The following is a 25,328-nucleotide window of genomic DNA, read 5'->3' as shown; positions in this document are numbered from 1 at the left end:
ATTTGTCATTATTCTTTACAAGCCATTATGTGGGTCATGTGATGGCCTCCGATTGCTTCGTGCCACTATATATGGGGCCACACCTGTGCTGTATGTTTTGAAAGCCCTGACGAAGGCCTGTAGTATGAAGCAGGATTTGGAGTTAGCGAGGTAACTTCAGGGTTAACTCAGGGTTTTCAGTACTATGAAGCTGGTTCTCTTTTTACCAGGATAAATCACCATGGTAACTTGTGCTGCTCCGGGGCAGGTAATGTTCACGGTATCGTATCACAGCCTGCCAACACCCCGACCTCTGACCAATCAGATCACTGAGGAAAAAAGTATCCATGGACACAAGTTTGGAGTCTGAGGTAAAAAGGGAGGAGCCTATATGTTGTTATGGGTCAGGAGAATCATGTCATTGTTTCAGGGCTCTGTTTCCACTGGTTTTAAAACCGAGCTTCTAACAAAAGGAGAGATTGTTTATCCACTAAACACACGATTTTAACTTATGCAAAGTTTGTTTTAGTCTGCAGTGACAGCGTTGATGTTTTACACTCTGCTTCCACCACTGCAGCTCAAAATAATGAGACACCTGTGTGATGAGAACGAGGATAAACCAGATAATATTTTATTAATAAAATAATCCACACACTGTTAATTTGCTCCTGTTATTATAAATGCAACATGTGGGTAAGAAAGATGTCATCAGTCAGTAACTAGGCTACTTTTCCACTCTTTACTTCAGCAGCAGAAAACAGTCTGGTGTTAAAGTTTTATGTGACGTATTCAGAGGAGTTCATCATCATCCAGTTAAACATCAAAAAATACTGTATACTAATGTCACATAGGCCCAGAGCTCAGTGATATCTGCATCTAATTCTCGGATGACAGTGAATTTATAGATAGTGTTTTCAATGTTTCTAGACTTTCTGTTTTAAGATTACAGATTGTTGTTTCCATCCCACGCCACTGACATTTTACCGTCTCATAGTTGCAGACACTTTTGCTACCATTTCATCTCATATCATATGAAGCAGCCTACTTCAGTCATGGCTCTGATGAGGTCGCTCGTAATCAACACTCCCGCCTCTTTCACACGAACATGCTCGTGGCTGGATAGGAAAATAAGAGTTGACTGAACTAGTTTATAACCAGCTTTGTAGTACCTGCTATCCAGACAGCCAATGTTAGGTTTAGTCAAACCAGATTAAAAAAAAAAAAAGATATCCAGGGGAAGTTGAACTGGCTTCGTGGTACAGGCCTCTGCAGTGGTCGACACGTGTTGGCTCTTTTAATGATTTAGTCACTACAATAAAGGCTTTTTCAATATTTCCCTCCTTGTTTTTCTATATTTTTTCAAAGTGCTTGGATCGCCTTCCAGATGATAATCTTGTTGACTTTGAATGATGACTTGTTTAAACATGACTGTTTATCAATGGGGCGTTGGCGGCTTAGTGGATAGAGCAGGCGCCTCATGTACAAGGCAGCGGCCTGGGTTTGACTCCAGCCTGTGGCCCTTTGCTGCATGTCATTACCCCTCTCTCTCCCCCCTTCACGCTTAACTGTCCTATGTATAAAGGCAAAAATGCCCCCAAAAAATATCTTTAAAAAAAAAAAAAAAAAGATTGTTTATCAATACCATATCAGCAAACATTTAAATCCATACTGTGGAGAGTAAAAATGACTGTTTTGCTTTCAATCAAACAGACAAACAAATGATATAACAATAGATAAATTTCAACTTTATTCATTCACAAAAAGGCTCATCCAGTGGTTATAAAATAGAGCTTAGTCTATATTTTAACATCTAGAACTGTACAACAGAACAAAGACCACAAATGAGACAAAAATCAAAGAGTAAAACCTCTGACGTGCACAGAGAGAAAGAAATAACACTGATCATTGAAGAAATGTTAGATTTACAAATTGAAAAATTAAATAACTATAAATCTGTGTTGTGTGTGCTGACTCGAGTAACGTAGGATTAACTTGATTAGTTTGAACAGAGGCTTTGTGGTAAACAACGGTTTACATTCATATAGAGTTTCATGAGGGACACTTGTGTGTATTTCTCAACAAAAGGAGACTTTGTTTTCAGTAGTAGGCAAAGTGCAGACATCTGGAGGTGTTAGAAAGGATGTACCTGTGAGCATTAGTCCATTTTCACTGACAGTAGTACAAATATATATATGCTCGGTAAAGCTGACAGAAGAGGGAAGGAAGGATGTGTATCTTCATGTAATAACCCTTCTTCAAAGCACACTCGTGAAAGCGTCTCGAATCCAAACTGACCCCACATGAGCCCAAACCAGACACTTAAAATATCAAACATTAACAATAAATAACAGCATTCGCTCAGTGCAAAACTACACAAAAATTGGAAAATATAAACTATTTTGACACCAACAAAGACGACCTCACAGGGTCAGTGACGTTACAAACCGACTCTTGAACATGAGCACTCGCTTAAAATCAGGTTTTCAAAGCAAACCAGCTTAAATGTCTCATTACGTTCAGTAATGAGACGTAAAAATCATCCATCTGAATTATCTGAAAACATGTCATTCATCAATGACTAATAATGTATCACTGCAGACCGTCTACAAGAAGTTGAGGAGACACGATCAAGCCCTATTTGCACGGGATTCACAGGTTTTTGTCCAAAAGTGGGTCGTGGGTCCATTCTGAATGGACCACAAGTGACCCGCAAACATGTCAAGTTTATAAAAAAAAAAACCCCAAACAGACACACACTTTATTTTTAAGTGCAGTGAATTTCTGGCACAGAGCTTTTATTCTGAAGTGCCATGTCCACCTGTAGAGTGAGTGACTGACTGACAGCTACTTGACAGAGACAGCAAACCAGCTCGACGACATCGCCAAACACAAATATGGTGCTGAAATGTATTAAACTGTGTGGACCTTGAACTAATGACTAAGGAGAAATCTGGACCTCATGGCTAGACCAGGTGGGAACCACTGTTGTATAACTCATGACACACTGCTAACTTGAATCTGTCAAATCGGCCACATGTCTTTAAATGTCTAAAGGTTGTGGTTCCTGTTTATGGTTGTTACTGTATTGTGTAACTTCAGATCACTGAAATATTTTCTAGTAATTTGGAAAAAAAAAAGTTATTTCACCAAACACAGAGGTCATGTGATAAAATAAGTCCCGCTGGGGTCACATCTTGGGTTTTTGTTTCCTCCGTGCCTCATTTCTGCCTCTTTTTATTTTAAGTTATGTAGACTGTGTGACTCAAAATGAAAGCTGTGACAGCATTCAGGTGCAGGAGGTGGCAGAATCGGTTCTGTTTTTATAACCCACATCAAAAAAAGAAATGAATGAAGGAGGTTAATGCTCTAAGTCACTGCTAGCGGTGTGTGTAGTGTTTGTTGTGTAAAGTGGAGTTGCAAATGAGCGTGCTCATCATATTTGGGGAATAATGCTAGTAAACTTGAGTAAAATACCTACAGTATTTCGCTTATCCCGTGTGAATATGCCTCACAAACCTACACCATTTTTTCTTTCCCATTACAATTTCTGATACTTGACACTGTATTGGTCAATAACAAGTACCACTACTAACCCTGTATGGATGTAAAATTATTGCTGTCATTGTTGTATGGTACGGCTCAGGTTAAACCTTAAAACTAGTGGGACTTTCCAGTGTAAAATATTGCCAAGTTGCTGACATTTTGAAGTCAATGTTAAACTATTCACTGGAAATCAATTCATCTTCATCGCATCGTAGTTGCCAATGGCTGAACAATGCATCTTGCTGTTTCGGCTACTGTTTTGGAACCGCGAAAAGAATTGATTTCCACGAAAACTGCTGCTTATACAAGTTTCTTATTAAATCACCCTGTATTGGATCAATGCATAAACTTGTGGACTTGCTGATTGGGTTGAGCCAAGTTCTTGGATAAATAGCGTATTTGGTACAGATAATACACTTTTTTATGAGTATCAACCGAGTAAAATGTGTCAATATCTGTAATGGCAATGAAGGAAAATCGTCAATAAAGCTCAATCCTGAGATCATTCTGTAAATAGTTTTCTGATAAATAATAAATACAGCAACTTCTGATCAATTTCAGGCTTCAATAGCAACTCCTGGTTCAGTCCCACCCATTTCCAGTTTTAGCCACACCCACTTCTGGTTAAATCCCACCATTTCCAAGTACAGATACCGATTAGTTGGTTGAACAGATACAGATAATGGTGAACTCGCTCATCCCTACTCGCCAATACCAGAGACAGCATTGTAAGCAACATCGAAGGCATTTCTGGTATTGGTAAAGGAACAACTCTACACAAAACCCAGATGTGCAGATGTGGGAGTTAGTTTCTAAATCCCGAGGACAGCCCGTAATACCAGTCCCGTGCAAACAGGGCTTTAGAACAGACAGTGACATACTGAATGTTATAATGTTTTTGCAAATAAAAAGCAGTGGGTTTTCCGTGTACCAGCCAACACAGATCAAATCAATTCTTCTCACTGGGACTTCTCTCCTCAAGCTGGCAGTGACTGTTTTATTTTATTTTGAAAATCTCCTGTTGTTCTGAATTTATGTATCCCATACATTAAGTGTCTGGGGTGAGGTCTGTGAATGCGTATAAGCGCAGGAAAAATCCTCCAATAAGGCATTTTTTCTTTTCTGTTCATTAGAGATTACTTTCTATACGACCGAAAGAAAAGGAAGTTCAATCCTTTCAAGATAAAACATTTCACAAAGATCGGGGGAGCTGTTTTTTTCTTCAAATGTTTTACACCAGGAGCAGTTTTACATTAAAAGTGTCTTTCGTTAATGACCCAACAGACCTGTACACGGGGGTTTCCTTGTGTCGTCACGGTGACCATTTTGGCATCAAAGAATAAGGGAGACCTCTTGGCCCTCAATGGTGTCCTGCATAGAGCTTATGAGGCATCAGGTGGTCATAGTTCAAGTGTGTAAGAGTGTAAGAGTGTGAGTGTGTGTGTGTAAGTGTACTATGTCTGGGCCAGCTGAAGTTCCTCCAGTCCATGTTTGCCCATGTGATATCTGGCCAAGTCTTTTCTGGTCACAAGTCCAATCACCTGCAGAGGGTCACAATCAGCGTCATCATCATAATGGCACTTGATTCTTAACATGTTATTTTAATCAACAGATGAAGAGGTGCTCCTGTGAAGATCAAAAACACACAGAGAGAAATGAAAGTAGGGCATTCAGAGATAGACACACAAACACACACACTCTTACCCTGTTTTCATCATCCACCACGACCAGGTGTCTGAGGCCCAGCGCTCTGAACAGCTTAAACACACGAGGCAGAGATGTGTCCTGCAGACAGACCACCTCATTTTAGTTCAACTACATTCACTTGTACACAACTTTTATACAAACCTTTAAAAAAAGGGTTTAACAGAGGGAAACAAAAACAGAAAAAAGACCGCAACACTAAAAACTTAATGGTGTGTTCATACCTAAGGCAAAGTGAATTTTCTAGTAACTGCAACTGAGAAATATCCGTCCCTAACAGCTGTGCTAACAGCTGTGCTAACAGTTGTTCTTAATAACTGCAAAGGCAGCTAATGGCTAACTTTGCTGTAAAGTACAACCTATAGCTGGAATTAAGTGATGTGAGCACGGAAACTAAAGTGAACCGAGAGGGCAACACGTTTTATTAACGTTTACTTTCCACAATAAAAGACCAACTTAAATGACTTAAATTACTAAATTATTACAGCTTACACAAGTCTCAAATACGCATTTTCAGAACTTACCAGGTAGTCCTATGGCTTCGCTCACTAATCACTGAGACCTCTCTTTGTTTGTCCTGTCTCTGTACAGTACTGACGTTGGGTCGTAGAGCTCCCACAGATAGCAACACCATTTGTCCTCCATTTCTGATTCTTGGTAACGTCAGGAGAATCTCAACTAGATCTCAATGCTAATAGGCTTTTCGGACACAGTGTCGCAAAACTTGAAAAATGTCAACCCGCACAGATACAGTGAATTTGTAATCTCACCGCACGAAATGCTCGTTTCACATTCACTGTGCACACCCTATAAAATTTAATCAAACAAACAATAACCGTATTAAAAGATAAACAGAACAATAAAAGACGGTGGAATGTGCAAAGTTATTTAATATTTGTAAATATCTTATTTTTTTTTTAACTTTTATTTGACTATTATTATTATTATTATTATTATAAATTATTACCTGTGGTACAGTGTAAGGCGTTGCGTTCATGAACTCCGTGAGGTCCATCATACACTCCCTCTCGTCCTGGGAGACGTGAATGCTCTGGATCGGGGGGAAGCGGGGATAGGCGTCCCTGAAGTCCTTCAGCTGGAGCTTTCTCTGCGTCAGCCGGGACCGGGCCAACTCCACAAACACCTGCCAGGACGGAGCAGGAACAGACACTGACTGACTCCATTCAAATCATCACAACACAGATGAACATCTTTTTTTCTATCGCTGATGTTACCTTGTGCTTGAGGAGAACGATGAGCTGAGAGCGGAGGATGAGGCCACAGAGCTTCGCTGGCTGAATGACAAGATGAGAAGAACAAAAGGTTTCATTAATAAAAGACAGTTTCTATTTGCCTTGAAGCTACATCCCATTCTGGTACATTATTATCTGTGTGTAATATTCTTCAGTGCCAGTCATCCTGAAAGTACTCTGATGACGTGCCTGAAGTTGCGATGTACCATCTATACTGCGGTTATTCCCCAGTCTGACCCAGACGATGGGAATTGGCCTTTTCCATTCAACTCTGGACTTGATACGAGGAGGAAGTGGGCAGTAGGAGCAGCCATAGCTTCCTCAGACAGGTCCTGGGTCAGCATTGCATTCTGATTAGGAGTGTCTGAAACCGAGACTGAAACCGCAGATGTGTACACCCTTGGTACTTAACCCGCTGCCACTGTGACCGCTGCAGCCCGTTGAGCTCTCATTAGGCTACGTTAAAAGGCAGAAGTTTCAGGACAGCTTCTAATGAACCTGAGACTACAGATGTCCTGGGCACAATCAAGTTGGCAGTGAAGGAACTAGTGATGCACGCGTCCGCACACAAGTTGGGTCCAGCTAGAAAATTTAACTTTGGGCGAAAAAGCATTGTTTAGAGTTAAGTTATTAATAACACTGAAACACTGAAACCTTCCACCTTCTCTTATATTTGCCTTGAAGCTTCATCCCATTCTGGTACAAGAACATCTGTCTATAACCTCCCTCAGTGCCAGTCATCCTGAAAGTAAAGGACTATGCGCCTCAAGCTGTGGTGTGCCATCTATACTGCTGTTATTTCCCAGTTTGACCCAGACAGTGGGAACTGTCCTTTTCCATTCAACAGTGGACTTGATATGAGGAGAAGTGGGATCTTGCCCTCTCTCAAATACACACACACAAATGAAGCCGCTACGTCAGTTTTGAACAAACTGGACAGAATATTTTGGCTAAAAGAAGAACAAACAACTCCACTTAAAGCTTTCTTGAAAAGAAATGTATTTTGCGCACTTCAAACAGGATTCGGCAGAAGTTCAATACACCAACTCATATCAGCTCATCTATGCACACTGTTGTCTGTTTACATTTTTCTCATGCTCAAGTGTTGTTTATTTCCTTTTGACTTTCTGCCAAGTCCAGCCGTACTGGGCTTTGACTGGCAATCTATACTGGCGGACGTGGTTACTGGTCGCTCAGTTCACAACTGTGATGTCAGGGTAGTCATTTTTTGTTCCTTTTAAAAGCTCCACTGCACGTCCACTAGAATTATCTCGACATGACCTCACACATTGTCAGGCACTAGCACAAATCAAGCCCCAAAATACAAGTTTTCAATGCACCATCTGGTAAATACATTTTAACTACAGATAAATTCAAAAATATAATCCTTGAAGCCAGTTCATTGCTCTATAAAAAAACAACCAAACTTAATTAAAAAGCAGAACCCAAGCCATCGTGCCATACCTCATCACCAGCAGTGACCTGCACGACAACTGGGAAGCCGTTGTGATTGGTGGACGTGTTGCTAAGGGTGTCCACGATGGTTCCCACCTTCTCTATCCTGTTCAAACAGGTGACTGGAGAACTCATCACCTCTCTGCATGTGGAGGAGATACAGAGGGAGAGGAGCAGTGAGGATAAAAGAGGTGAAACAAAGAGAGCAGGAAAATCAGAGAGTGAGAAAAAATAAAAGTGCAAGTCAAATTGAACTGAATATAATTTAATAATTGTCCCATCACACTGGCTGTCACTCTGAGCCACCCACAGATGAAGAGGACCTTACCTGGCGGTCAACCAGTGGGAGGTGGCAGGAGCCTCCCAGTGCAGGAAAGGAACACTCTGCAGCTTGATGTGGATATCATACAGACCCTGAAACAGAAAGAGACAGATTACAGTCTCTGCCTGTGCCTTAATATGCTAATTACAGTATGCACTATATACTTATCTTTGTTATGTATCTTTTTTAGGGTTATTATACAAGCAATTGACATACTTGACTGCTTGATGTTTACTCACCTCCACAAAATAGTCTCCCACTATCTTGGCAGTCATGAGGACGAGCATGATGGGAAGACCATATGTGACATTTCCTGTAGCCTCCACCATGATGACAGTCAAACTGAGAGTCATCCTCACAATGCCACCTGTGAGGAGCAGTGCATCATAACTCGTACAAAACATTTGCCTTTCATCTTAGTCTGGATTTAACAGAAGAGATTTATAAATATAGATTATTTAAAAAGACAATTCCTGAGTATTGATAGCTCTCTACAGGTTGGTCATTTGTCACTGTGATTGGTCATGAAATTACTATGGTCATCATTTCTTATTTCCTGTTAAGCAATAAAGACAAACTCAAATAACACTAACAAGGTAAAGATGAAAGTTACTTACCTAACTGAGCTGCAGCTCCAATCAGGGCATATTTACCAGGGTCTGCCCAGATCTAACAACACAGCCAGCAAAGTCAAGCAGTAAGTCACAGTAGTCAAATCCACAGGGAAAAATGTATGAAAACAGCTGTGACACAGGGTGATGCATTCCTGATCTAATCATGTATGTCTTGAGTTTAAGCTGGAGTGCAGAACTGAACATAAACGAACGTGCTTTACAATCAAGTCCATGCCAAATGAGTTCATACAATGCTGATTTAGCCTTTCGCTGCCAGGGAAAGCTCTCTGTATTTCACAGAATACTGAAGCTGTGGTGTCTGTGGTGACTTTCTCACACTGGTGAATCAGAAGTGATGTATTTTACATCAATCAGCCAGATTTAAAGGAGGCAGGAATCACATTGGAAAATACTGAGAACGGTCTGTAGCTGTTTTAGTCTTTTGCTCATATGAATAATTTTTTTTACACACATTTACCTCATTATTTAAACTTTGGCCATGTTTGATATGAACATCTGATGTTGTAATATCATGTATGTGACAGACAGTAACGAAAAGCACAACAGGCCCCTTTAATTCAACTACAGTATAATATGGTCTGTTTTTATATGGGAACTGAAAAGTGTTGTTTTGTCCTCATCGATAATACACACACACTGACCGAGCCAGTAGATGTGATGGAGGCCAACAGTATCCCACACAGTCTTCCCCAGGCTGCTCCTATTAGCAGAGATGGGATGAAGACTCCAGCGGACACTGCCAGGCCGTACGTCCAACACGCCAGGAAGAAATAAGTCAGGGTGAACAAACCCAGGGTCAATGGGTTGTAGGTTCCTTTCAAGAGAGACGGATGATAAGCAAACACATTAATGTTTGCAGTTTTATACATCATGATCCAGTTTCCCTCCACTCGGACCCATGTGCAAAATAAAAGGGAGAAGAAATGGCTTTTGCACATCATGTTTGTGCATAATTATTTTTTACCAAGCTTGCCCTCACTGACAGCTTTTACCTGGCTGGTTGTGGAAGAGACTGCGCACACTTCTCTCAGGAGTGTTGAAGAAGGCCGTTGCCATGGAGTTATACTCCCCATCTGCACAGAACAACTGAGAGAGAGAGAGAGAGAGAGACAGAAAATGATAAGAGTGACGCAACAAGGGAAGGAAGCAGAGACACAAAGAGCCTTCCTTCCTGTTTTTGTGTTGTTGTTGAAGCTTTTACATGCCATCCACCAGCTGATAGGCAGTTCAAAACAAGGCTTAAAGACAGATAACAATTAGTGAAGGACTGCCAGCATTTGGTGTTGTCGTGTATCAGTGGTTCCAAGTGCAAGAAACGTAAACATGATGCCCTGAGGTTTAATCTTCGTCACAACTTCGTCACATGCCACTCCCATCTCTCTCCAAACATTTCTTCTCTCCTTATTCTCTCTGATAAGATGAGGACGCTCCCCCAACCAAGCAAACCAAGATGTAGCATTTATTATTCAAATCTATTGAGAATTGCCGCTACTATTGTCACATGTTACAGTTGGTCTTTGTGGTAGGCTGTCTGTCCATTGTGACTGGATAGCTGGGTAAAAAGTGAGTGATGAGCATAGTTTTTTTTTTTACCCAATGTTTTGAAACTCCTGGTGACCTGGCAAAAATATTGAACGTGCAGCGCTCAGCACAGACTAAACACTGAACACCTCATTATGCTGCTGATGTTTATAACAGAATATAAATACGCAGCGTTCTCATTGCATGATTTAACAAAACAAAACAAAAAAAACCCACTTTTCTTGAGGCACAGTTCTTGCTGCAGCAGCACTTGTTGCCATCTTTTATTTTGATCTGTGATGACTCATTCTGACTGTTTACCATTTGTTTTGTTTTGTTTTTTGTCTTGTTTGTACTCCATACTACACTTGTGGTGAAGAGTTAATAAATATGACTATGACTTCTACCTGTTGTTGTTTTTCTGACCTAGTAGGCGTTCTTCTTCCTTTGGCATTTAACGGTAGACTAGAACATTTGTAATCATTAAGAGCCATATACATGCCGCATCTATAACTGCCTAGAACACAAGAGGTCGGGCATTGAGCGCTACTCTTGTGCCTAATGCGTGCCAACTTTCAAAGGCGTGGAGAAAGGTTGCGTCTGAGGTTCCTAAGCGACCATAACCAGCACCATACAATGGCCTTCTTACCAGAAATACTGAGTACAGAGCTGATCTTCTTCCAGGAGTTGCTTTGTAAGTGTGTATGAGGCCAAAAATATTGTCTGTGAGAGATGTAAAGCTCTGGTAGTCCTCCTCAAAATGATCAACTTTTCCATATTTATCACAGACTGATATTTATGGAAAAGAGAAAGGATATCTGCCAGCTGTGATTGGTCGTTCCTCGTCACGTGACATGCAGTGCACACTGCTGCGTTACAAAAGGTGATCTCTGTACATCTCAAGGCACAGCTGTCGCAACCTGAAAAATAGGCGCTCGGGAATGCGTGCGTGCCGCAACAGCAGCTCTGGCATTTAAGCACTCCTGTCACACATCTACAACGCAGACAATGAATTTGAGGGCGCAACCAATGTGGCATTTGTACGGCCCCTTATGCTGCCCCGTCAGTTGAGATATTTCACTCAACAAAACAAATGCCAACCTCATGGCGAAGGAGATCATGAAAGTTTGTAGGATTCATCCTCTGGGGAACATGAAAGTCAGATACGTTGTACTCTTCTGAGATCCTTGGGCAGTATTGCTCTCATGGTGTTAACACTGGCAAAGCTTACTGAACTGAAACTGTTCTGTCTAACAAAACAGGAAGCACCAAGATTCAGGGCTCATCTTATCTGATTCTGCACTTGTGTCGGCCTAATTTCTTCAATCATGCTCATTAAAATGTCCATTTTGACGCCGTAAAGATAAGTGACAGTGCTTGTAACACCATGCAACTGTGACTTCCACAGCTTTATTACAGGTCATCGTATAAACCAAGAAAAGTTGGAAGGGTATTGTTTTCAGACTGCTGACGTGTGTGTGTGTGTGTGTGTGTGTGTGTGTGTGTGTGTGTGTGTGTGTGTGTACCTGCAGTGGGTACTCCTCAGTGTGCTCTGGCCCCAGAGGCTGACAGTCATTGGAGAAGTAGATCATGGTGAATGATACTGCCGCGGTCACTGCAGCAACCAACATGGCCTCCATCACTTGTAAACAAGGGCGATGAACATACCTGTAAAACACACACACACACACACACACACACACACACACACACACACACACACACACACACACACAAGATGGCACTTAAGTTAGACATTTTCAAATCCCACACATAATGAACTTAATTGACCAGAAACTTCCAAAATGTTGGCGCATTGTCAACCTCAGTTTGGACTTTCCCAAATGACGAGGAAACACTGAGCGAAATAAAAACAACTGACTGGAAAACAAGCGTCTCTGCCAAATCTGCCACTTCAGGCCTTGAGGCGATGCGGCTCTATAAATGCCAAGCGGCATCCAATTATTGTGAGGAAATGTGACACAAATACAGACTTTATCCTTGTGCTTACTCACTGTGTCAGCTGACAGGAGTATTTTTAGAAGCAGCACAGCCCAGATGTGTACAGAACATCAAATACCAGATATGTCATTTTACTGATTGCCAGTAACGCTGACCAAAGTTACACAAACACTTACCACATTACATGTGTATTTGATGGACTGTTTAATAAAGGCTTTGTGTGCACCCAACTTGACATTTACATGTTTATGTAACCCAGAGTTTCTAACACACACACACACACACACACACACACACACACACACACACACACACACACACACACACACACACACACACACACAGATATACAGAGTGTCACTCTGCTGGCTGTAAAGCCTTAGGGCTGCTGTGAAACTGCACCTGCTTAGGGCAACAAAGTTTATCTTGGGCGCGTCGGTAACCAATTCAGCCAATTTAACTGAGGCTGAGATCAATGCAGTGCCACTGTCACTGATAATAGTCAAGGACTGAAATGTTTGCTGCTGTTTTTATCACTTTTTATTATGACTTTTAGACTTTAAGCCCTCTTCTTTTTTGCACGGACGTTTTGAATAAATTGTGAACACTTTTTTTGTGGCTGTCCAGCTCAGTTGAATTGGTGTGCAGTATTTCTTCTGCCATACTCTGCTGGCCGTACTCATATTTTGAGAAAATATTAGTACTTAGGGATCGTATATATTTAAAGAGCATTTTTATTACAAAAAATAAAACGACATAAAGAGTGATTTATTGTCATCATAGTTTTTTAAAGAAGAAAGATGAGAATAAGGCTCAACGCACTCACTCATGATTAAACCTTTTTAAGGCTGGGTGCTGGATTCTCAGTCACCGTAATCACAAAGTAAAGAAAAAGACAGTACTCCAATTGAATTTTTAACACTGACACACAGACATTTCGGGCAAGACGCTCTTCTCCAGTGTGTATTCTTGCATCATGACACTGCAAGAATACACACTGAAAAAACGTCCGTGTGGCGATATCAAAAATTCATATTAAAATCCTGTCCTGTTCTTTACTTTAAAAGAAAGACATATCAATTTAAATTTGATGTCAATGTGCATCTGCATGCTTTAGTTACCATCGTAAAATTAGCTTTTTAGACCACTTTGTCAGAGTTTGTCATTTATTGTCATGCAACCTCAAACTTTCTTTAAAAAAAATGTGGTACTTCTTCCAAAAAAAAAAAAAAAAGCTTGGGACTATTTTTGCTTTACCACTAATCCCTGTAAAATTAAAAAAACAAACTTTGCCACAGCTTGCCGTATGCACGTGTACCACTCAGCTCCAGACACGGAAGCACAAAACACAGAAATCTTAGCAGAAGTCTCCTCCCCGACCAGCCAGATTATACCTGTTCTTACTCTGCCACTATTTTCAAACACCTCAGTCACAAGACGCTGACCTTCTGAGAAACTGTTTAAATGCTCATCTGAAAACTTCCTCATCTTGCGCTCCACCCTGTCTTTGACAGGCAGCAGCAAAGCTTGGGTGCCAACATGTGTTTGTTTTTCTTGGCACACTATGAAAACAAAGCAATTATGTTGTTCGTCACCTGACCCTTTGCTGAAGTTGGTGACAATTTGTTTTTTACTTGTACGCATGTGATCGGTTTTTTAAAGCTCACCTGATCCTGAAGATGGTCAGCCAGTAATTGAGAACGTTGAACAGAGCTCCCAGCAATCCACCTGCACGAGACATAAACACATCAGCTGTCAGATTTTCAAACAGTAACCACATCACAAATACTCCTCTTCTTCTTCTAGCTGTTACTGTTAATCATGGCCTCCACCCATTCATACAAGACTCCACAACACCCTGCGAATAATGGAACATATTTCCAGAAACATAAGAGTTTTTACCTATAGCTCCCATAGCGATGAACAAGGGAATCTCATAGAGGTTATAGGCCACACTCTGAAAAAAAAAAAGAGTACAACATGTCATCGTTTACGCTGACTAACAGACAAAACACAAAGCTGGAAAAACACACAATGTATAATAGAAATTTCTCACATCGCTCTCAAAGCGCCCAAAGTTGATGAGACCGGGGTTGGAAAGGTCTCCTGTATTGTGGTGGTGGACACTGAGGAAGAAGTTCAGGGTGAAGGTTGAGATCATGGAGGCAAAGAACTGCGGGTGACAAAGAAAGACAGGAAATGGTCTGCTGGTATTCAGGATTCAAACCTCTTGATTTGATTTATTTGACTATATTACATGACTGTTGACAATACATTTTTGATAGGGCTATACCAGGACAATGTGACTTACTATCCTCCACGTCAACATCTGGTTCCAGAAAGAAGCGCCCTCCTCCAGAGAGAACAGAACGCCACCTGTCGACCAAAGAAACAAAATCACAGTCGAGAACCACAGATGCATGTTAACTCAATAACCCCTTTGATCCACTGATGACATGCTAGCTGGCACAGTCACACGACATCCTCCACACAGTGTGTCGATTGATTAGTGCGCAGCAGGAACTGAACAGTTACTGGGTTCACGCAAGTTCAACTGGAAACAGTCTTTTCACGTGGCGGTAACAAATAAACTGAGACATACTTGGTGAAGTATTCCCACACTACAAGTGAAAGAAAAGCCTCTGTATGTTTAAGGCTGCGTTTTACCAACAGCTTTACTATCACAACAAGCAAGTCAGGTGATTACGCCCTACGAAGCATATTTATCAGGACTGAGAACTGAGACGGACAGAGACAAGGAGTGAGTGTTGGGACGTGTGTGTGTGTTTAAGGGAGAGAAAGGGGAAGAGAAGGTAGACGACTGCACACAATGTTTTTGTAAGTTATTAATAACTTACTAAGAATGCTGCTTTGTTACACAGAGGCTGTACTGACTGCTTCGGCTTGTTGCTGTGATAAATCAATGCCATGGCTTTATTGGACCAGGCAAGACTGGCAGTCAGTTTTTCAGAACAGAGAATAAAGCTCACTTTTTAACGATTTAGACTTTAATACTGCCTCAGGCCTTTTCAGGAAAATTAATCCAATGCTTTTTCAGACTTAAAGAAGTCCTGATGGTGACACAGTCAGTCCGATACAAGTTTCCTCACAGGTGTCTTTCTCTGTAGTTTGGGCATACAGCCATTATGGTTGGACTGTGGGTTTTATAGCAGCTAAACTGCCCACACAGCTACAGCAGATTAATAACAAAGTGCACATTCACATTGTGCTCTAGTGTGAGGTTGCTGTGTTTTTACCGACTGGTGCTCCAAAAGCAGCTGAGACTCCGGCAGCGGCTCCAGCAGAAACAAAGTCCCTCTTCTCTGTGTCTCTCCGGAAGTATTCAAAGATCTACAAACACAATCACACACCTATTTTTGTACTCAAAACACACTCTAACCATCTAACCACAGTGCAAAACATGAACGATGAACTTCATCATACTTAGTTTTTCACCTACAGGTCTCACACAACAGATATGATCTCATTTCAATCTTTGCAGCTATCTGCACTTGCTGCATGCAACAGGCCTAACCACAAACTGACACAAACCACAAAGTGTTTATTTGCACTTTAAGTCTATTTTTTCAACAATGTGTGCCTAAACAGGAGGTTGATACCCAATAAAACATGACTATATTGTTGCAATTTAGCGCATATGTGAGGGGTTTATCATTGTGTTATCATTTTAATTATTAAACTTTTTTCATTATCTTGATTTTCTTATTATCTAACCTTGTTCTTTGATATTTTTAAAGCAGGTTTTCTCCTTTCCTGCTGTGTATTCCTTGATTCTTGTTTAACTTTGATGTGTAAAGCATTTTGAAAGGTGGCGCACAAGTAAAAAAGTAAAAAAAAATTTTATCCTTTCTCCTCTGCAAACTGCACATAAAGGTTGGCTCCTCCTTTGATTCTCAACGCTTTGAAATGCTCAGACTAGTGTAGACAGTCACCCCAGTGTCGTGTGAATGTGGTTGTCATGCGAGCACAACGCTGACGTGACATTTGCGATCTACACGGAGTAAAACCTCAAAATTGTGCAAAGCATCTTCAGTAGAACAAGTATACAGGGAGTGTTTTCAACAAAATACTTCCAATTAAAAAGAAAAGTATGACTGTATTCCAATATATTTTCTTCTGTTAAGTAGCCTGAGACACACACACACATACACACACAGAGTAGAAGCTCACTGCACACACTGACCTTGAAGTCTCTCTTTAAAGAGGTGCTCCTGCCCTGTGAGACCCCTGCCGCTACAACAGCACCAGAGTGAATCATGGGTCCTTCCTGAAGGTTTGTGGGTCAACAAGAGGACAGGCATTGAAATTAGTTTGTAGCAGGACTTGGCAGCTTTAGACAAATTCAATCAGTACAACTGTGAATGATCTAAATCAGCTGCAAAACCCTACATTTCCAACTATGAAGGCAAAAAGCATCAGTATGTGGTCTGTAAAAGAGGTCTGTAAACGTCTGTAGTAGCCATAATGTGCAGTTGACCCTCACCGACTCCTGACAGCAGCCTTTCAGCTGATAGCTTGATATTTTCTTACCTTTCCGACAGCAAGACCGCCGACCACAGAACAGATAACACCACACACTTTCACCACCAGTGTCTGTGAAGGATAAACACACGTGATAAGAACATGACAGTCCTTCCTGTTCAAAGGAACATGCATAAACTGATGTGTGTGTATGTGTTTTATGTGTCTGTACCTTGAGTCGTACCACCCTGGGAATCTTGACTCCATTTAGGTAACATTTTATCTGAGGAATGCCACTTCCTGCTGCTATGGGCTGGATGAGACAAAGGAGAAAGACAGTAGAGTTAGACTGAAAAAAGAGATGAAAGGTGGTAAATACAGAAACCTACAATATCTATGATATCGAGAACATGACTGGATGTGCTCAGAGAATAATGGCAGCGTTTTCATATTCATAATGAAACCTTTCACTTGTTATTGTCACATGAAATGGCATTAACAGTGGGCTTTGTGGGAAAAATATCTGAACCACTTCTTTGATCCGATGGCAGGAAAAGAGAAGCACATCATCTTCATAAATTTTCAGTCTTACGCACTGCTGGAGTCAAAACTGGTGCAGACATGCTGTTGCTTAATTACTTTTCACTTCCACGCCTGTTTAAATGGGGTCTTATTCAGACATGGAAGTGGCATACTTCTTTAAAATCCACTTTCATACTTGAGTAACGTAATCGAACACAGAAAAAAAAGGAACAAAACTAAAATACAGATTGTGTTTCTAAATTTGAAGTCAAAGGTCAGAGTACGTCTCCTTCAGTCTTACCTCGAAAAATGCAACTATGATGGCGCCCAGCATGACGATGGCAGAGTTGAGGACCGCCCAGAGGATGAGAGAGATCGACAGGCCACCCACCTCTGTAAACTTCTCTATGTCTGTGAGGGGTCAGAGGTCAAGGAAAGACCTGGGAAGTCCTTATAGCATGTGAAATTAACCAAGTATGGCCACACTGTTTAGAGGCCACCTGTGATGGTTTGGTAGCTATTATGAACGACAGATGGGGCTTTGGTAGACTGGAAGGATGAATAACTATCACTCACCATTCTGTACTCCTTTCTAACAGCAGTTTTTAGGAATCGAGGCTGCGGCAGGCAATTTAATTCTGGCATCACTGGACAAAAATCCCATTGCAAACCCTTGTGCATTTCGTAATTCCAATTAACTGAAAGAACAATAGAATTTTGCACCTCCTCTTGGCTCTGTCTTCGGGCTTTAGAAAATCTACACCGTGAAGGGAGACTTTGCCAGTCGCAGGACGTTCATATTGGCTGTTCCACAAATGCAGGTGCGGGCTCACGTCCCTTCGCTGGAAGCCTGATTCAGTGGCAGAAAGCTCAGTGCAGAGAATGTTGCTTTTCAAGCTCTGGCAAAATCTGCAAAGCAGTGTAGGCAGTTATCAAAATGATTCTAAAAGAGAGTCTGACAATAAAAGAAATGAAACACATGTGAATATGGGAAAATGTTGCTCATAGTTTAGCCTTCTGATAAATGGAGCCAAAGGCTAATGGCTGCAACTTCAAGTTCAGGTTTATGTAGCTAACGTTAGCTAGGGCCTTGAATTTGTGTGTGCTCCATCTCACTGCCACTACAGATGACCTCGCCAGGAGGAGAGCAGGTAGCAGCTTTGGAGATGTACCCACAGTCAGCTGTAGCAGCACCCCGAATGCAGTCTCAGGAGGCAAGACAGCCCTAACGCCCCCGCTAGATCAGTAAACTTTCTGTTGCTGCCATTACACAGGCTAGACTGATGCTGTCTCTGGCTACCAGCCCACTATGCCAAATTCAAACCCCCCACAGGCGCCAATTGGAGGTCCGTCTCTTGACCTGCCACAGCAGTGGGGAGCAGGATGAAAGGAGCGTGGGGGGCGGCTAACGTTAGCTAATTCTTGTCTTATTTGCGGTCTGATAAACACAGAGAGCACGAAGCAAGCACGGGCTGAGCAAATGCGCTGCATGCAAGTGTACAATAAAATGAGGTTAAATAAATTGATGTATGGGAAACAGTGTACATATGACTGTAATCATCTGGTGGGAGGGACTTAGGACGGTTTTCTGTACTGTCCTTGCATAGTAAAGTCCCACCATTAGGTGCTAACAAGTTAGTCTAGCTAGCAAAAGTTAAGGATACTCTCTTTGACCACTTGGTATTTGATTCCAGCTAGCTGCTCCACCACAATATCTATAAAACAGGCAATGAGGCCGGTCAGAAAGCCGATTAGACCGCAGACCACCCAGCGACTGATCTCCAGACAGCGGAAACCCTGACAACACAAGATAAGAAAGGGAAGGAGAGAAGGGCAGGAGATGGAGAGATGAGAGGGCAAGAGCAGAGGAAAAGAAGAAGGAAAATTTATGAGATTATACACAGTGAGACATTATGGTAGTACTTCAGGTGCTTCCCACTCCGCTCACCATGTGACTCATCCTCCTTTCCTCCTCCAGAAACAGCTGGTTCTCAATGTTATCATAGTCCAGACTCTGGAATGACACACACATAAAAAATAAATCAGCAAATAAAGATAGAGAAGTTTTTATGATCAACACATGACCTAAAAATGTGACAGTTTATATGGCTCGACGTCAGGAAGTTCATAGCAAACCAAAAATATGTTAATACAAAGCTGATTTTGTCAGCTGTTGCCAGTTTCCAGTCTGTTTAAGAAGATTATTGCCCTGTTTGTTGCCCCAACATGCTGTTACAGCGCATGTTCTATACTTGTTACTGACTCATTTTACTGGTTTATTGCGTCTTTTATTTAGCAATACCTGGGTTTTTAAACTCCTACACATACATATGAGACTTAATTTAAAATCAGTCTTGTCCAATGAAATCTGTGGTTTCCAGAATCATCTAATGATCAGCATTCTTACCTCAAATTTAAGTGACAGAAGCTTCTCATTATGAGGGATCTCTTTCGGTCGCCCCCTAAGAGACTCCTGCAGGGGAAAACACAGAGGTCACCACACCAACACCAACTAATAACCTTTGACCTTTTGAATCATGTGACGGACTGCAAAGAGCTGGGAACTAAGTTACTGACATCAGATCAGAGTAACAAAACATTTTGGACACAACAGTGGCAATTCAGAAGCATTTTAACAAACACAAGGAACGCATTTCTCAGAAGTCACTTCAAAAGAGAAAGACAGGTTTGACAGACTTTATCCAACGTGGACACTGGAGCATTAATGGTGAAGCGGATGAAAGATGCCGTGACTGCGGAAAAAACACACAGCAGTGTTTCCTCCAGTAAAGGTGGTATAAAAATCTTTGAAACATAACCACAGCGAAGAAGGAGGTAATTCCTATAGGTATGTTTTTTAGTGTTAATGATTATTCAATGTTGAAGGAAACACTGGTGCATCCTGACATGCATACAAGCCAGCTACAGACAAGTCATAAGTCCTCTATGTGCATGCAGTATGAAGCAGGCCTCGGTCACACAGCTGTGACACGTCTGTGCAGCAACACAATCAGCAGCAATTTAAGCAACTACATGTGACAACTGACCAAAAATACTGTAAACAAACACACTTTTGTTTACAGCAATCATGCAAATCATACGCGTGGCATCACATTCCCATCAGGCTGCGAAAACAGAACTGAATCTGATGGTTTCTGACACTGAGGAAAAAGAATGCGATGTCCTGCTGCACTGTGTGACGGCAAGAAAGCAGCAGTCATATGGTCCTGGACTAGGCTGTCAACACTGACTGTGAACTCAATCTCAAATTCTGTATTTAACTGACTGCTGAATTTAATTTTTGGGGGATTTATGGGAGAATTTAATGAAGTTTTTATTGCCTGATTGAACTTCTTAACTTCCTCTCCTTTGCTCTGAACTCTCACACACATTTCTGGCTTCGGATTGAAAGCAAGAGGGTTTTAATAAGGTCTTCGCTAAACTGTCTGTTGCTCTATTCTTCAATCTTTATCTGTTTGTTTTTCCTCAGACACTAGTGTTTTGGATCAATCGGTTTACAAGACAAACTACTGAATAGTTGAGCGGTCAGGGTCAAGCACATGGCCTGCATCAATTCATCATTTGCGATGCTTCACAGTGGAAACCTTCAGACAGTTTCCAATCACATGTCTTTCATACACGCTGGATGAGTCAACTGTGACTATTACAGTAGCAGGTCATTTCTGTGTCAAATTCCTCAAGTCAGGCTTAAACTGTATTCAATGGAGGTCTATTCCACGAGTGTGATGCAAAAGAAAAAGATTCTGTCAAATCATTTTAATGAAAGATGTTCTCGAAAGAATGACTTTGTGTTTCAAAATAATAAGAGACGTATTCAAAAGACTGATTTACTTATCTCAAAGTAATGACATAGTGCTTAAAAATAATGAGAACCTTTCTATGAATACAGCCTCAGTATATTTTCTAATTATTTTGAGATACAAACTCATTATTTTAAGATACTAACTCATTATTTCGATAAGGTTTCTCGTTATTTTGAGATACTAACTTATTATTTTAGAATACTCATTGTTTTTAATAGTTTCTCATTATTTTGAGATACTGAGTCATTATTTGGAGATTCGGTCATTATTTTCAGAAAGTTTCTCATTATTTTAAGATACTAACTGATTATTTTAAGAACATTTCTTATTAGTTTTGAGATACAAAGTCATTTTTTAATAAAGTTTCTCAGTATTTTGATTAAGTTTGTCATATTTTTGAGATACTTACTCATTATTTCAAGAAACTTTCTCATTATAATGACTTGAAGGGACCTTTTCATCACACTGGAGGAAATGAGCGTCTATAGTATTCAGCAAGGAGCAACTGAGATTGAGTTAAACACAATATTGTCTGAACCCTGAACTTGTATAACTTTAAGACATAACTGATCTCTTCTCATTGATTTGGTTGAACATATAAGGGTTTATAGTTGCTAAACTCACTACACACTAAGAGAAATGCCACTAAGGGTCTTGATGGGGTGATGATCAATAGGAGCAACAGACACAGAGAGAAAGAGTGCGATGACGTTTCGGACTCGGACTTTACCTCATCTGACGTTATCTCCTCCTCCAAATCCACCGTGCTGAGTCTGCCTATCTGAAATATACTGCCTCCTCCAGACAGCTACAGACACCACAGACAGCAACAGAAATATATATGTATATATATATAGCTATGTGGAGCAATTTCCAGGCTTATGTTTTGACTTCACACAGATGTTGATATTCAGATCACCGCAACAGGGACTGCGATGGACACAACACTTTTCTGACCAATGAGAGCTACAAAGCCCTATAAAAGCTGAAATTCTGTTTATTTTATTGATTTAAATGAATCAATAACATATAATCCCTTCAACGAATAATAGGATAACCCTTCTACATAGTACTTTAACAAAAAAAGTGCACTTAGTTTATTTCCACCTTTGGTCCTGCTGGTGCAGGAGGTAAAGGACCGGTCCTGGTGGCATTGGAGGAAAAAGGAAGTGGGATTTTCCAGTGGGTTTCTATATTAGGTGGACAGCACACTTCCCTCAGTCTAAAGACAGCAGGTCTACGATCTTATATATATATATATATATATATATATATATATATATATATTTAATTACCTGTTGGCCAATGTAAAATGACTTTACAATGTCAATTTCACCCCTTCTTAAGTTAGAACTGACATTAAGCTGCTTATAAAGATGAATTTGCCCTTAATTTACCACCTGACTACCTTTTCCTGTTTCAATTTAACTAGTGAATAAGCTCAGTAACAAGCTAGTGTAGGGACTAGCTTTTGCAAAGTCCCTGTAACCTGATTATTTTTCTATGTAACTTAATCTAATTGCGTGCATGGTGTCAGTAATTTCATGAACACTAATTCAATTTCCTTTCATGCAGCCACATTCCGTCCCAAACAAAGCTTGTTGTTGCATCTGATGCCCCACTGCAAACATACCACCACACGACATGAAAACACACCCCAAAATGAGCGCTGTGTACGCAGCAATGCATTAAAAATCCATCACAAGCATTCGTGACCCATGCAGCATATAAAAACATGACTCAACGTAACCTTATAGCGGCTAATAAAAACATGACACTGCATATTTTAACGCCGCGGAAGGTACAGGAGCTGTCAGGCTAGCTTAGCCAGCTATGCTAGCTTTAGCTAACGTTACCTGTCTGGAGTGTCGGGGCTGCTCGGAGCCGTTGAGCAACGGTGTCCCCTCCCCGGCTGCCCCGGACTCCTCGGCCCGGCTGGACCACGACACTTTCTTCGTGATGTTCGCCATAGTGGCCTCCGGTAGCTCGCCGCCCGAACCGTCGCTAATTTATTTCATTAATTGCGGTTGTTGTCTGTTGCTAGCTAACTGCTGTTATTCTCCCTCAGCTCCCCATGACCATTCCTGTCACTCGTGACGCTTTTTAAGGCTCGCGTGCATGGCCAAAATATCCGTTAGGCGCGTTGGATGCTGGGAGTGGTAGTTTTACTGTTTATGGGCGAAAACCGAACAATGAATGCAAAGACATGAATGCCAACATTATGTTCACCACTGGTGCATTAAGTATCCATATCCTCTAAAGAAAGTAGTCTTACTGCGATATATATATATATATTTTTTTTTTTTTTTTTTTTTTTTTGTAATACTTGTCTGCATTGGTCTTCATAGCTTAGCGCCACTAAAGGGTGTAAGCTTCTTGTGAAGATTGATGCACTGTTAATCTTGCAGTCAAGTATTTTATACCCATAATGCGTGGTTGTGACCATCACCCACCCTCCCTGGAGACTAGCCTAACAGCCTTTATTGGAAAAACTTCCTAATATGAGTCAGAGAGGGCCGTGATACACCAAAGTGTGTCAGGGGGAAAGTAAGGAAACAAGCAAGGGGGAGGGGGTAGGTGCTTAAGTCCTGAGTTATATAGTGACAGTGCATGCGGAGAAGAAGGAGGAAAAACAAACAAATGAACAAACAAACGAAAGAAAGAAAAAAAACAGGGGAGAAACAGGCAGTGTAGCTGATGTATTGTAGCCTTGAGGTGGTTGTGCTTCATGCAGATTATCAAAAATAAACATATACATGTCTACTATACTGTACTGAAAAACAAAAACAAAAGAGAAGTCTATACTGAACACCAAAAATGTGAGAGTCTTGGTGGAGGGGGAAAGCCCGATTGCAGAGAAGAGTTGCCAGCGCGGTGTGGTAGGTCTGAGACGCAAGTGGGCCCCTTTGGAGTGATCCCATCGGTTCTTTGCGATGCGTCACGGAGCTGAAGTATTGAACATGCATGCGTGTATTTGAACCCTCCCAATGTGTTTATGAAAACCTTACCGATAACTTACTGCGATATATAAAAGAATTTAAGTATTATTAACAAAATGTACTGTAAATTATCTGAAGTAAAGTACGGGAAGATGCCCCCCTCAAGAACAAAATCAATTTACTGTTAAATTAAAAAAAATATTTAGATATAATTTTAGCATGTGCAGGGTGTTGATGCATAAACCAACGTACTGTTGTGAGATATAATTTGGTAGAGTAGCCAATTTTGTTGTTATAGCACAAAAATGGTGCCCCCCCAGCATGCACTGGGGCAGTTTGCACGAGTGTGAAGCGGTTGGGATGTGGGCCAGTACCTCCAAATCTGAGGCCATGCTTCTCTGCCGGAAACTGGTGAATTGCCCCCTCTGGGTTGGGAGAGAGTTACTGCCTCAAGTGAGGGAGTTCAAGTATCGCAGGTCTTATTCACAGGTGAGGGTAGAATGGAGCGTGAGGTGGATTGGCGGTTCGGTGTGGGTTTGGCAGTGATGCAGGCGCTGCTTGGTGAAGAGGGAGCTGAGCTGGAAGGCGAAGTTTTTGAATTACTGGTCCATCTATGTCCCAACCCTCAGCTCTGGGTAGTGACCAAAAGAATGAGATCGTGGATACAAGCGGTGGAAATGAGTTTCCTGCGTGGGGTGGCTGGGCTCAGCCTTAGAGACAGGGTAAGGAGCTCGGAGTAGAGCCGCTGCTCCTTCGCGTCGAAAGGGGTCAGTTGAGGTGGTTCAGGCATCTGATAAGGATGCCTCCTGAGCGTCTCCTGTTGGTTCTGGGCACATCCCACTGGTAGGAGGCCCCGGGACAGACCCAGAACACGCTGGAGGGATTACATGTCTCATCTGGCCTGGGAATGCCTTGGGATCCCCCAGGAGGAGCTGGAAGGTGTTGCTGGGGAGAGATGTCTCGGGTGCTTTGCTTGGCCTGCTGCCCCTACGATAAGGACCCAGATAAGCAGATGAAAATGGATGGATGGAGCACAAAAATAAAAATCTTATATATAATAATAATAATAATAATAATTGCTCCTGCGATCAAAATGAGCCTGGGTCAAACACTAAATGTAATAGGTAATGAGTAATATATCGCACTGCATGACCTTTCTGTTGTGATTTGTAGATTTTGTTGGATGA

The 25,328-nt window shown here is 41.4% G+C and overlaps 1 protein-coding gene across 2 annotated transcripts; it reads right to left on the bottom strand.

Moving 5' to 3' along the window:
* Positions 1 to 1,703: 1,703 nt before the first annotated feature.
* On the bottom strand, positions 1,704 to 23,326 carry clcn7 (chloride channel 7). 2 transcript variants are annotated; one of them, XM_049560138.1, is made up of 25 exons: positions 23,059 to 23,326; positions 21,933 to 22,010; positions 19,786 to 19,851; positions 19,327 to 19,392; positions 19,043 to 19,175; positions 17,680 to 17,789; positions 17,089 to 17,169; positions 16,926 to 16,988; positions 16,579 to 16,662; positions 15,632 to 15,725; positions 14,686 to 14,750; positions 14,431 to 14,547; positions 14,277 to 14,331; positions 14,042 to 14,102; positions 11,939 to 12,080; positions 9,884 to 9,977; positions 9,533 to 9,705; positions 8,874 to 8,925; positions 8,496 to 8,623; positions 8,263 to 8,348; positions 7,944 to 8,076; positions 6,462 to 6,521; positions 6,194 to 6,370; positions 5,227 to 5,307; positions 1,704 to 5,063 (listed from the first exon to the last, which is right to left on the bottom strand). In XM_049560138.1, exons 1-25 carry the CDS (start codon positions 23,170 to 23,172, stop codon positions 4,977 to 4,979), a joined length of 2,400 nt encoding a protein of 799 aa, XP_049416095.1. In that variant the 5' UTR covers positions 23,173 to 23,326; the 3' UTR covers positions 1,704 to 4,976. The 2 variants fall into 2 exon arrangements, with proteins under 2 accessions (XP_049416095.1, XP_049416096.1); XM_049560139.1 differs by lacking the exon at positions 21,933 to 22,010.
* Between the last annotated feature and the right edge of the window lie 2,002 nt (positions 23,327 to 25,328).

This window comes from Epinephelus fuscoguttatus, linkage group LG19 (assembly GCF_011397635.1).
Source record: "Epinephelus fuscoguttatus linkage group LG19, E.fuscoguttatus.final_Chr_v1".
Lineage (NCBI taxonomy): Eukaryota > Metazoa > Chordata > Actinopteri > Perciformes > Serranidae > Epinephelus > Epinephelus fuscoguttatus.
The sequence above is the reverse complement of the archived record's forward strand: the minus strand, read 5'-3'. Positions and strand labels throughout refer to the sequence as shown.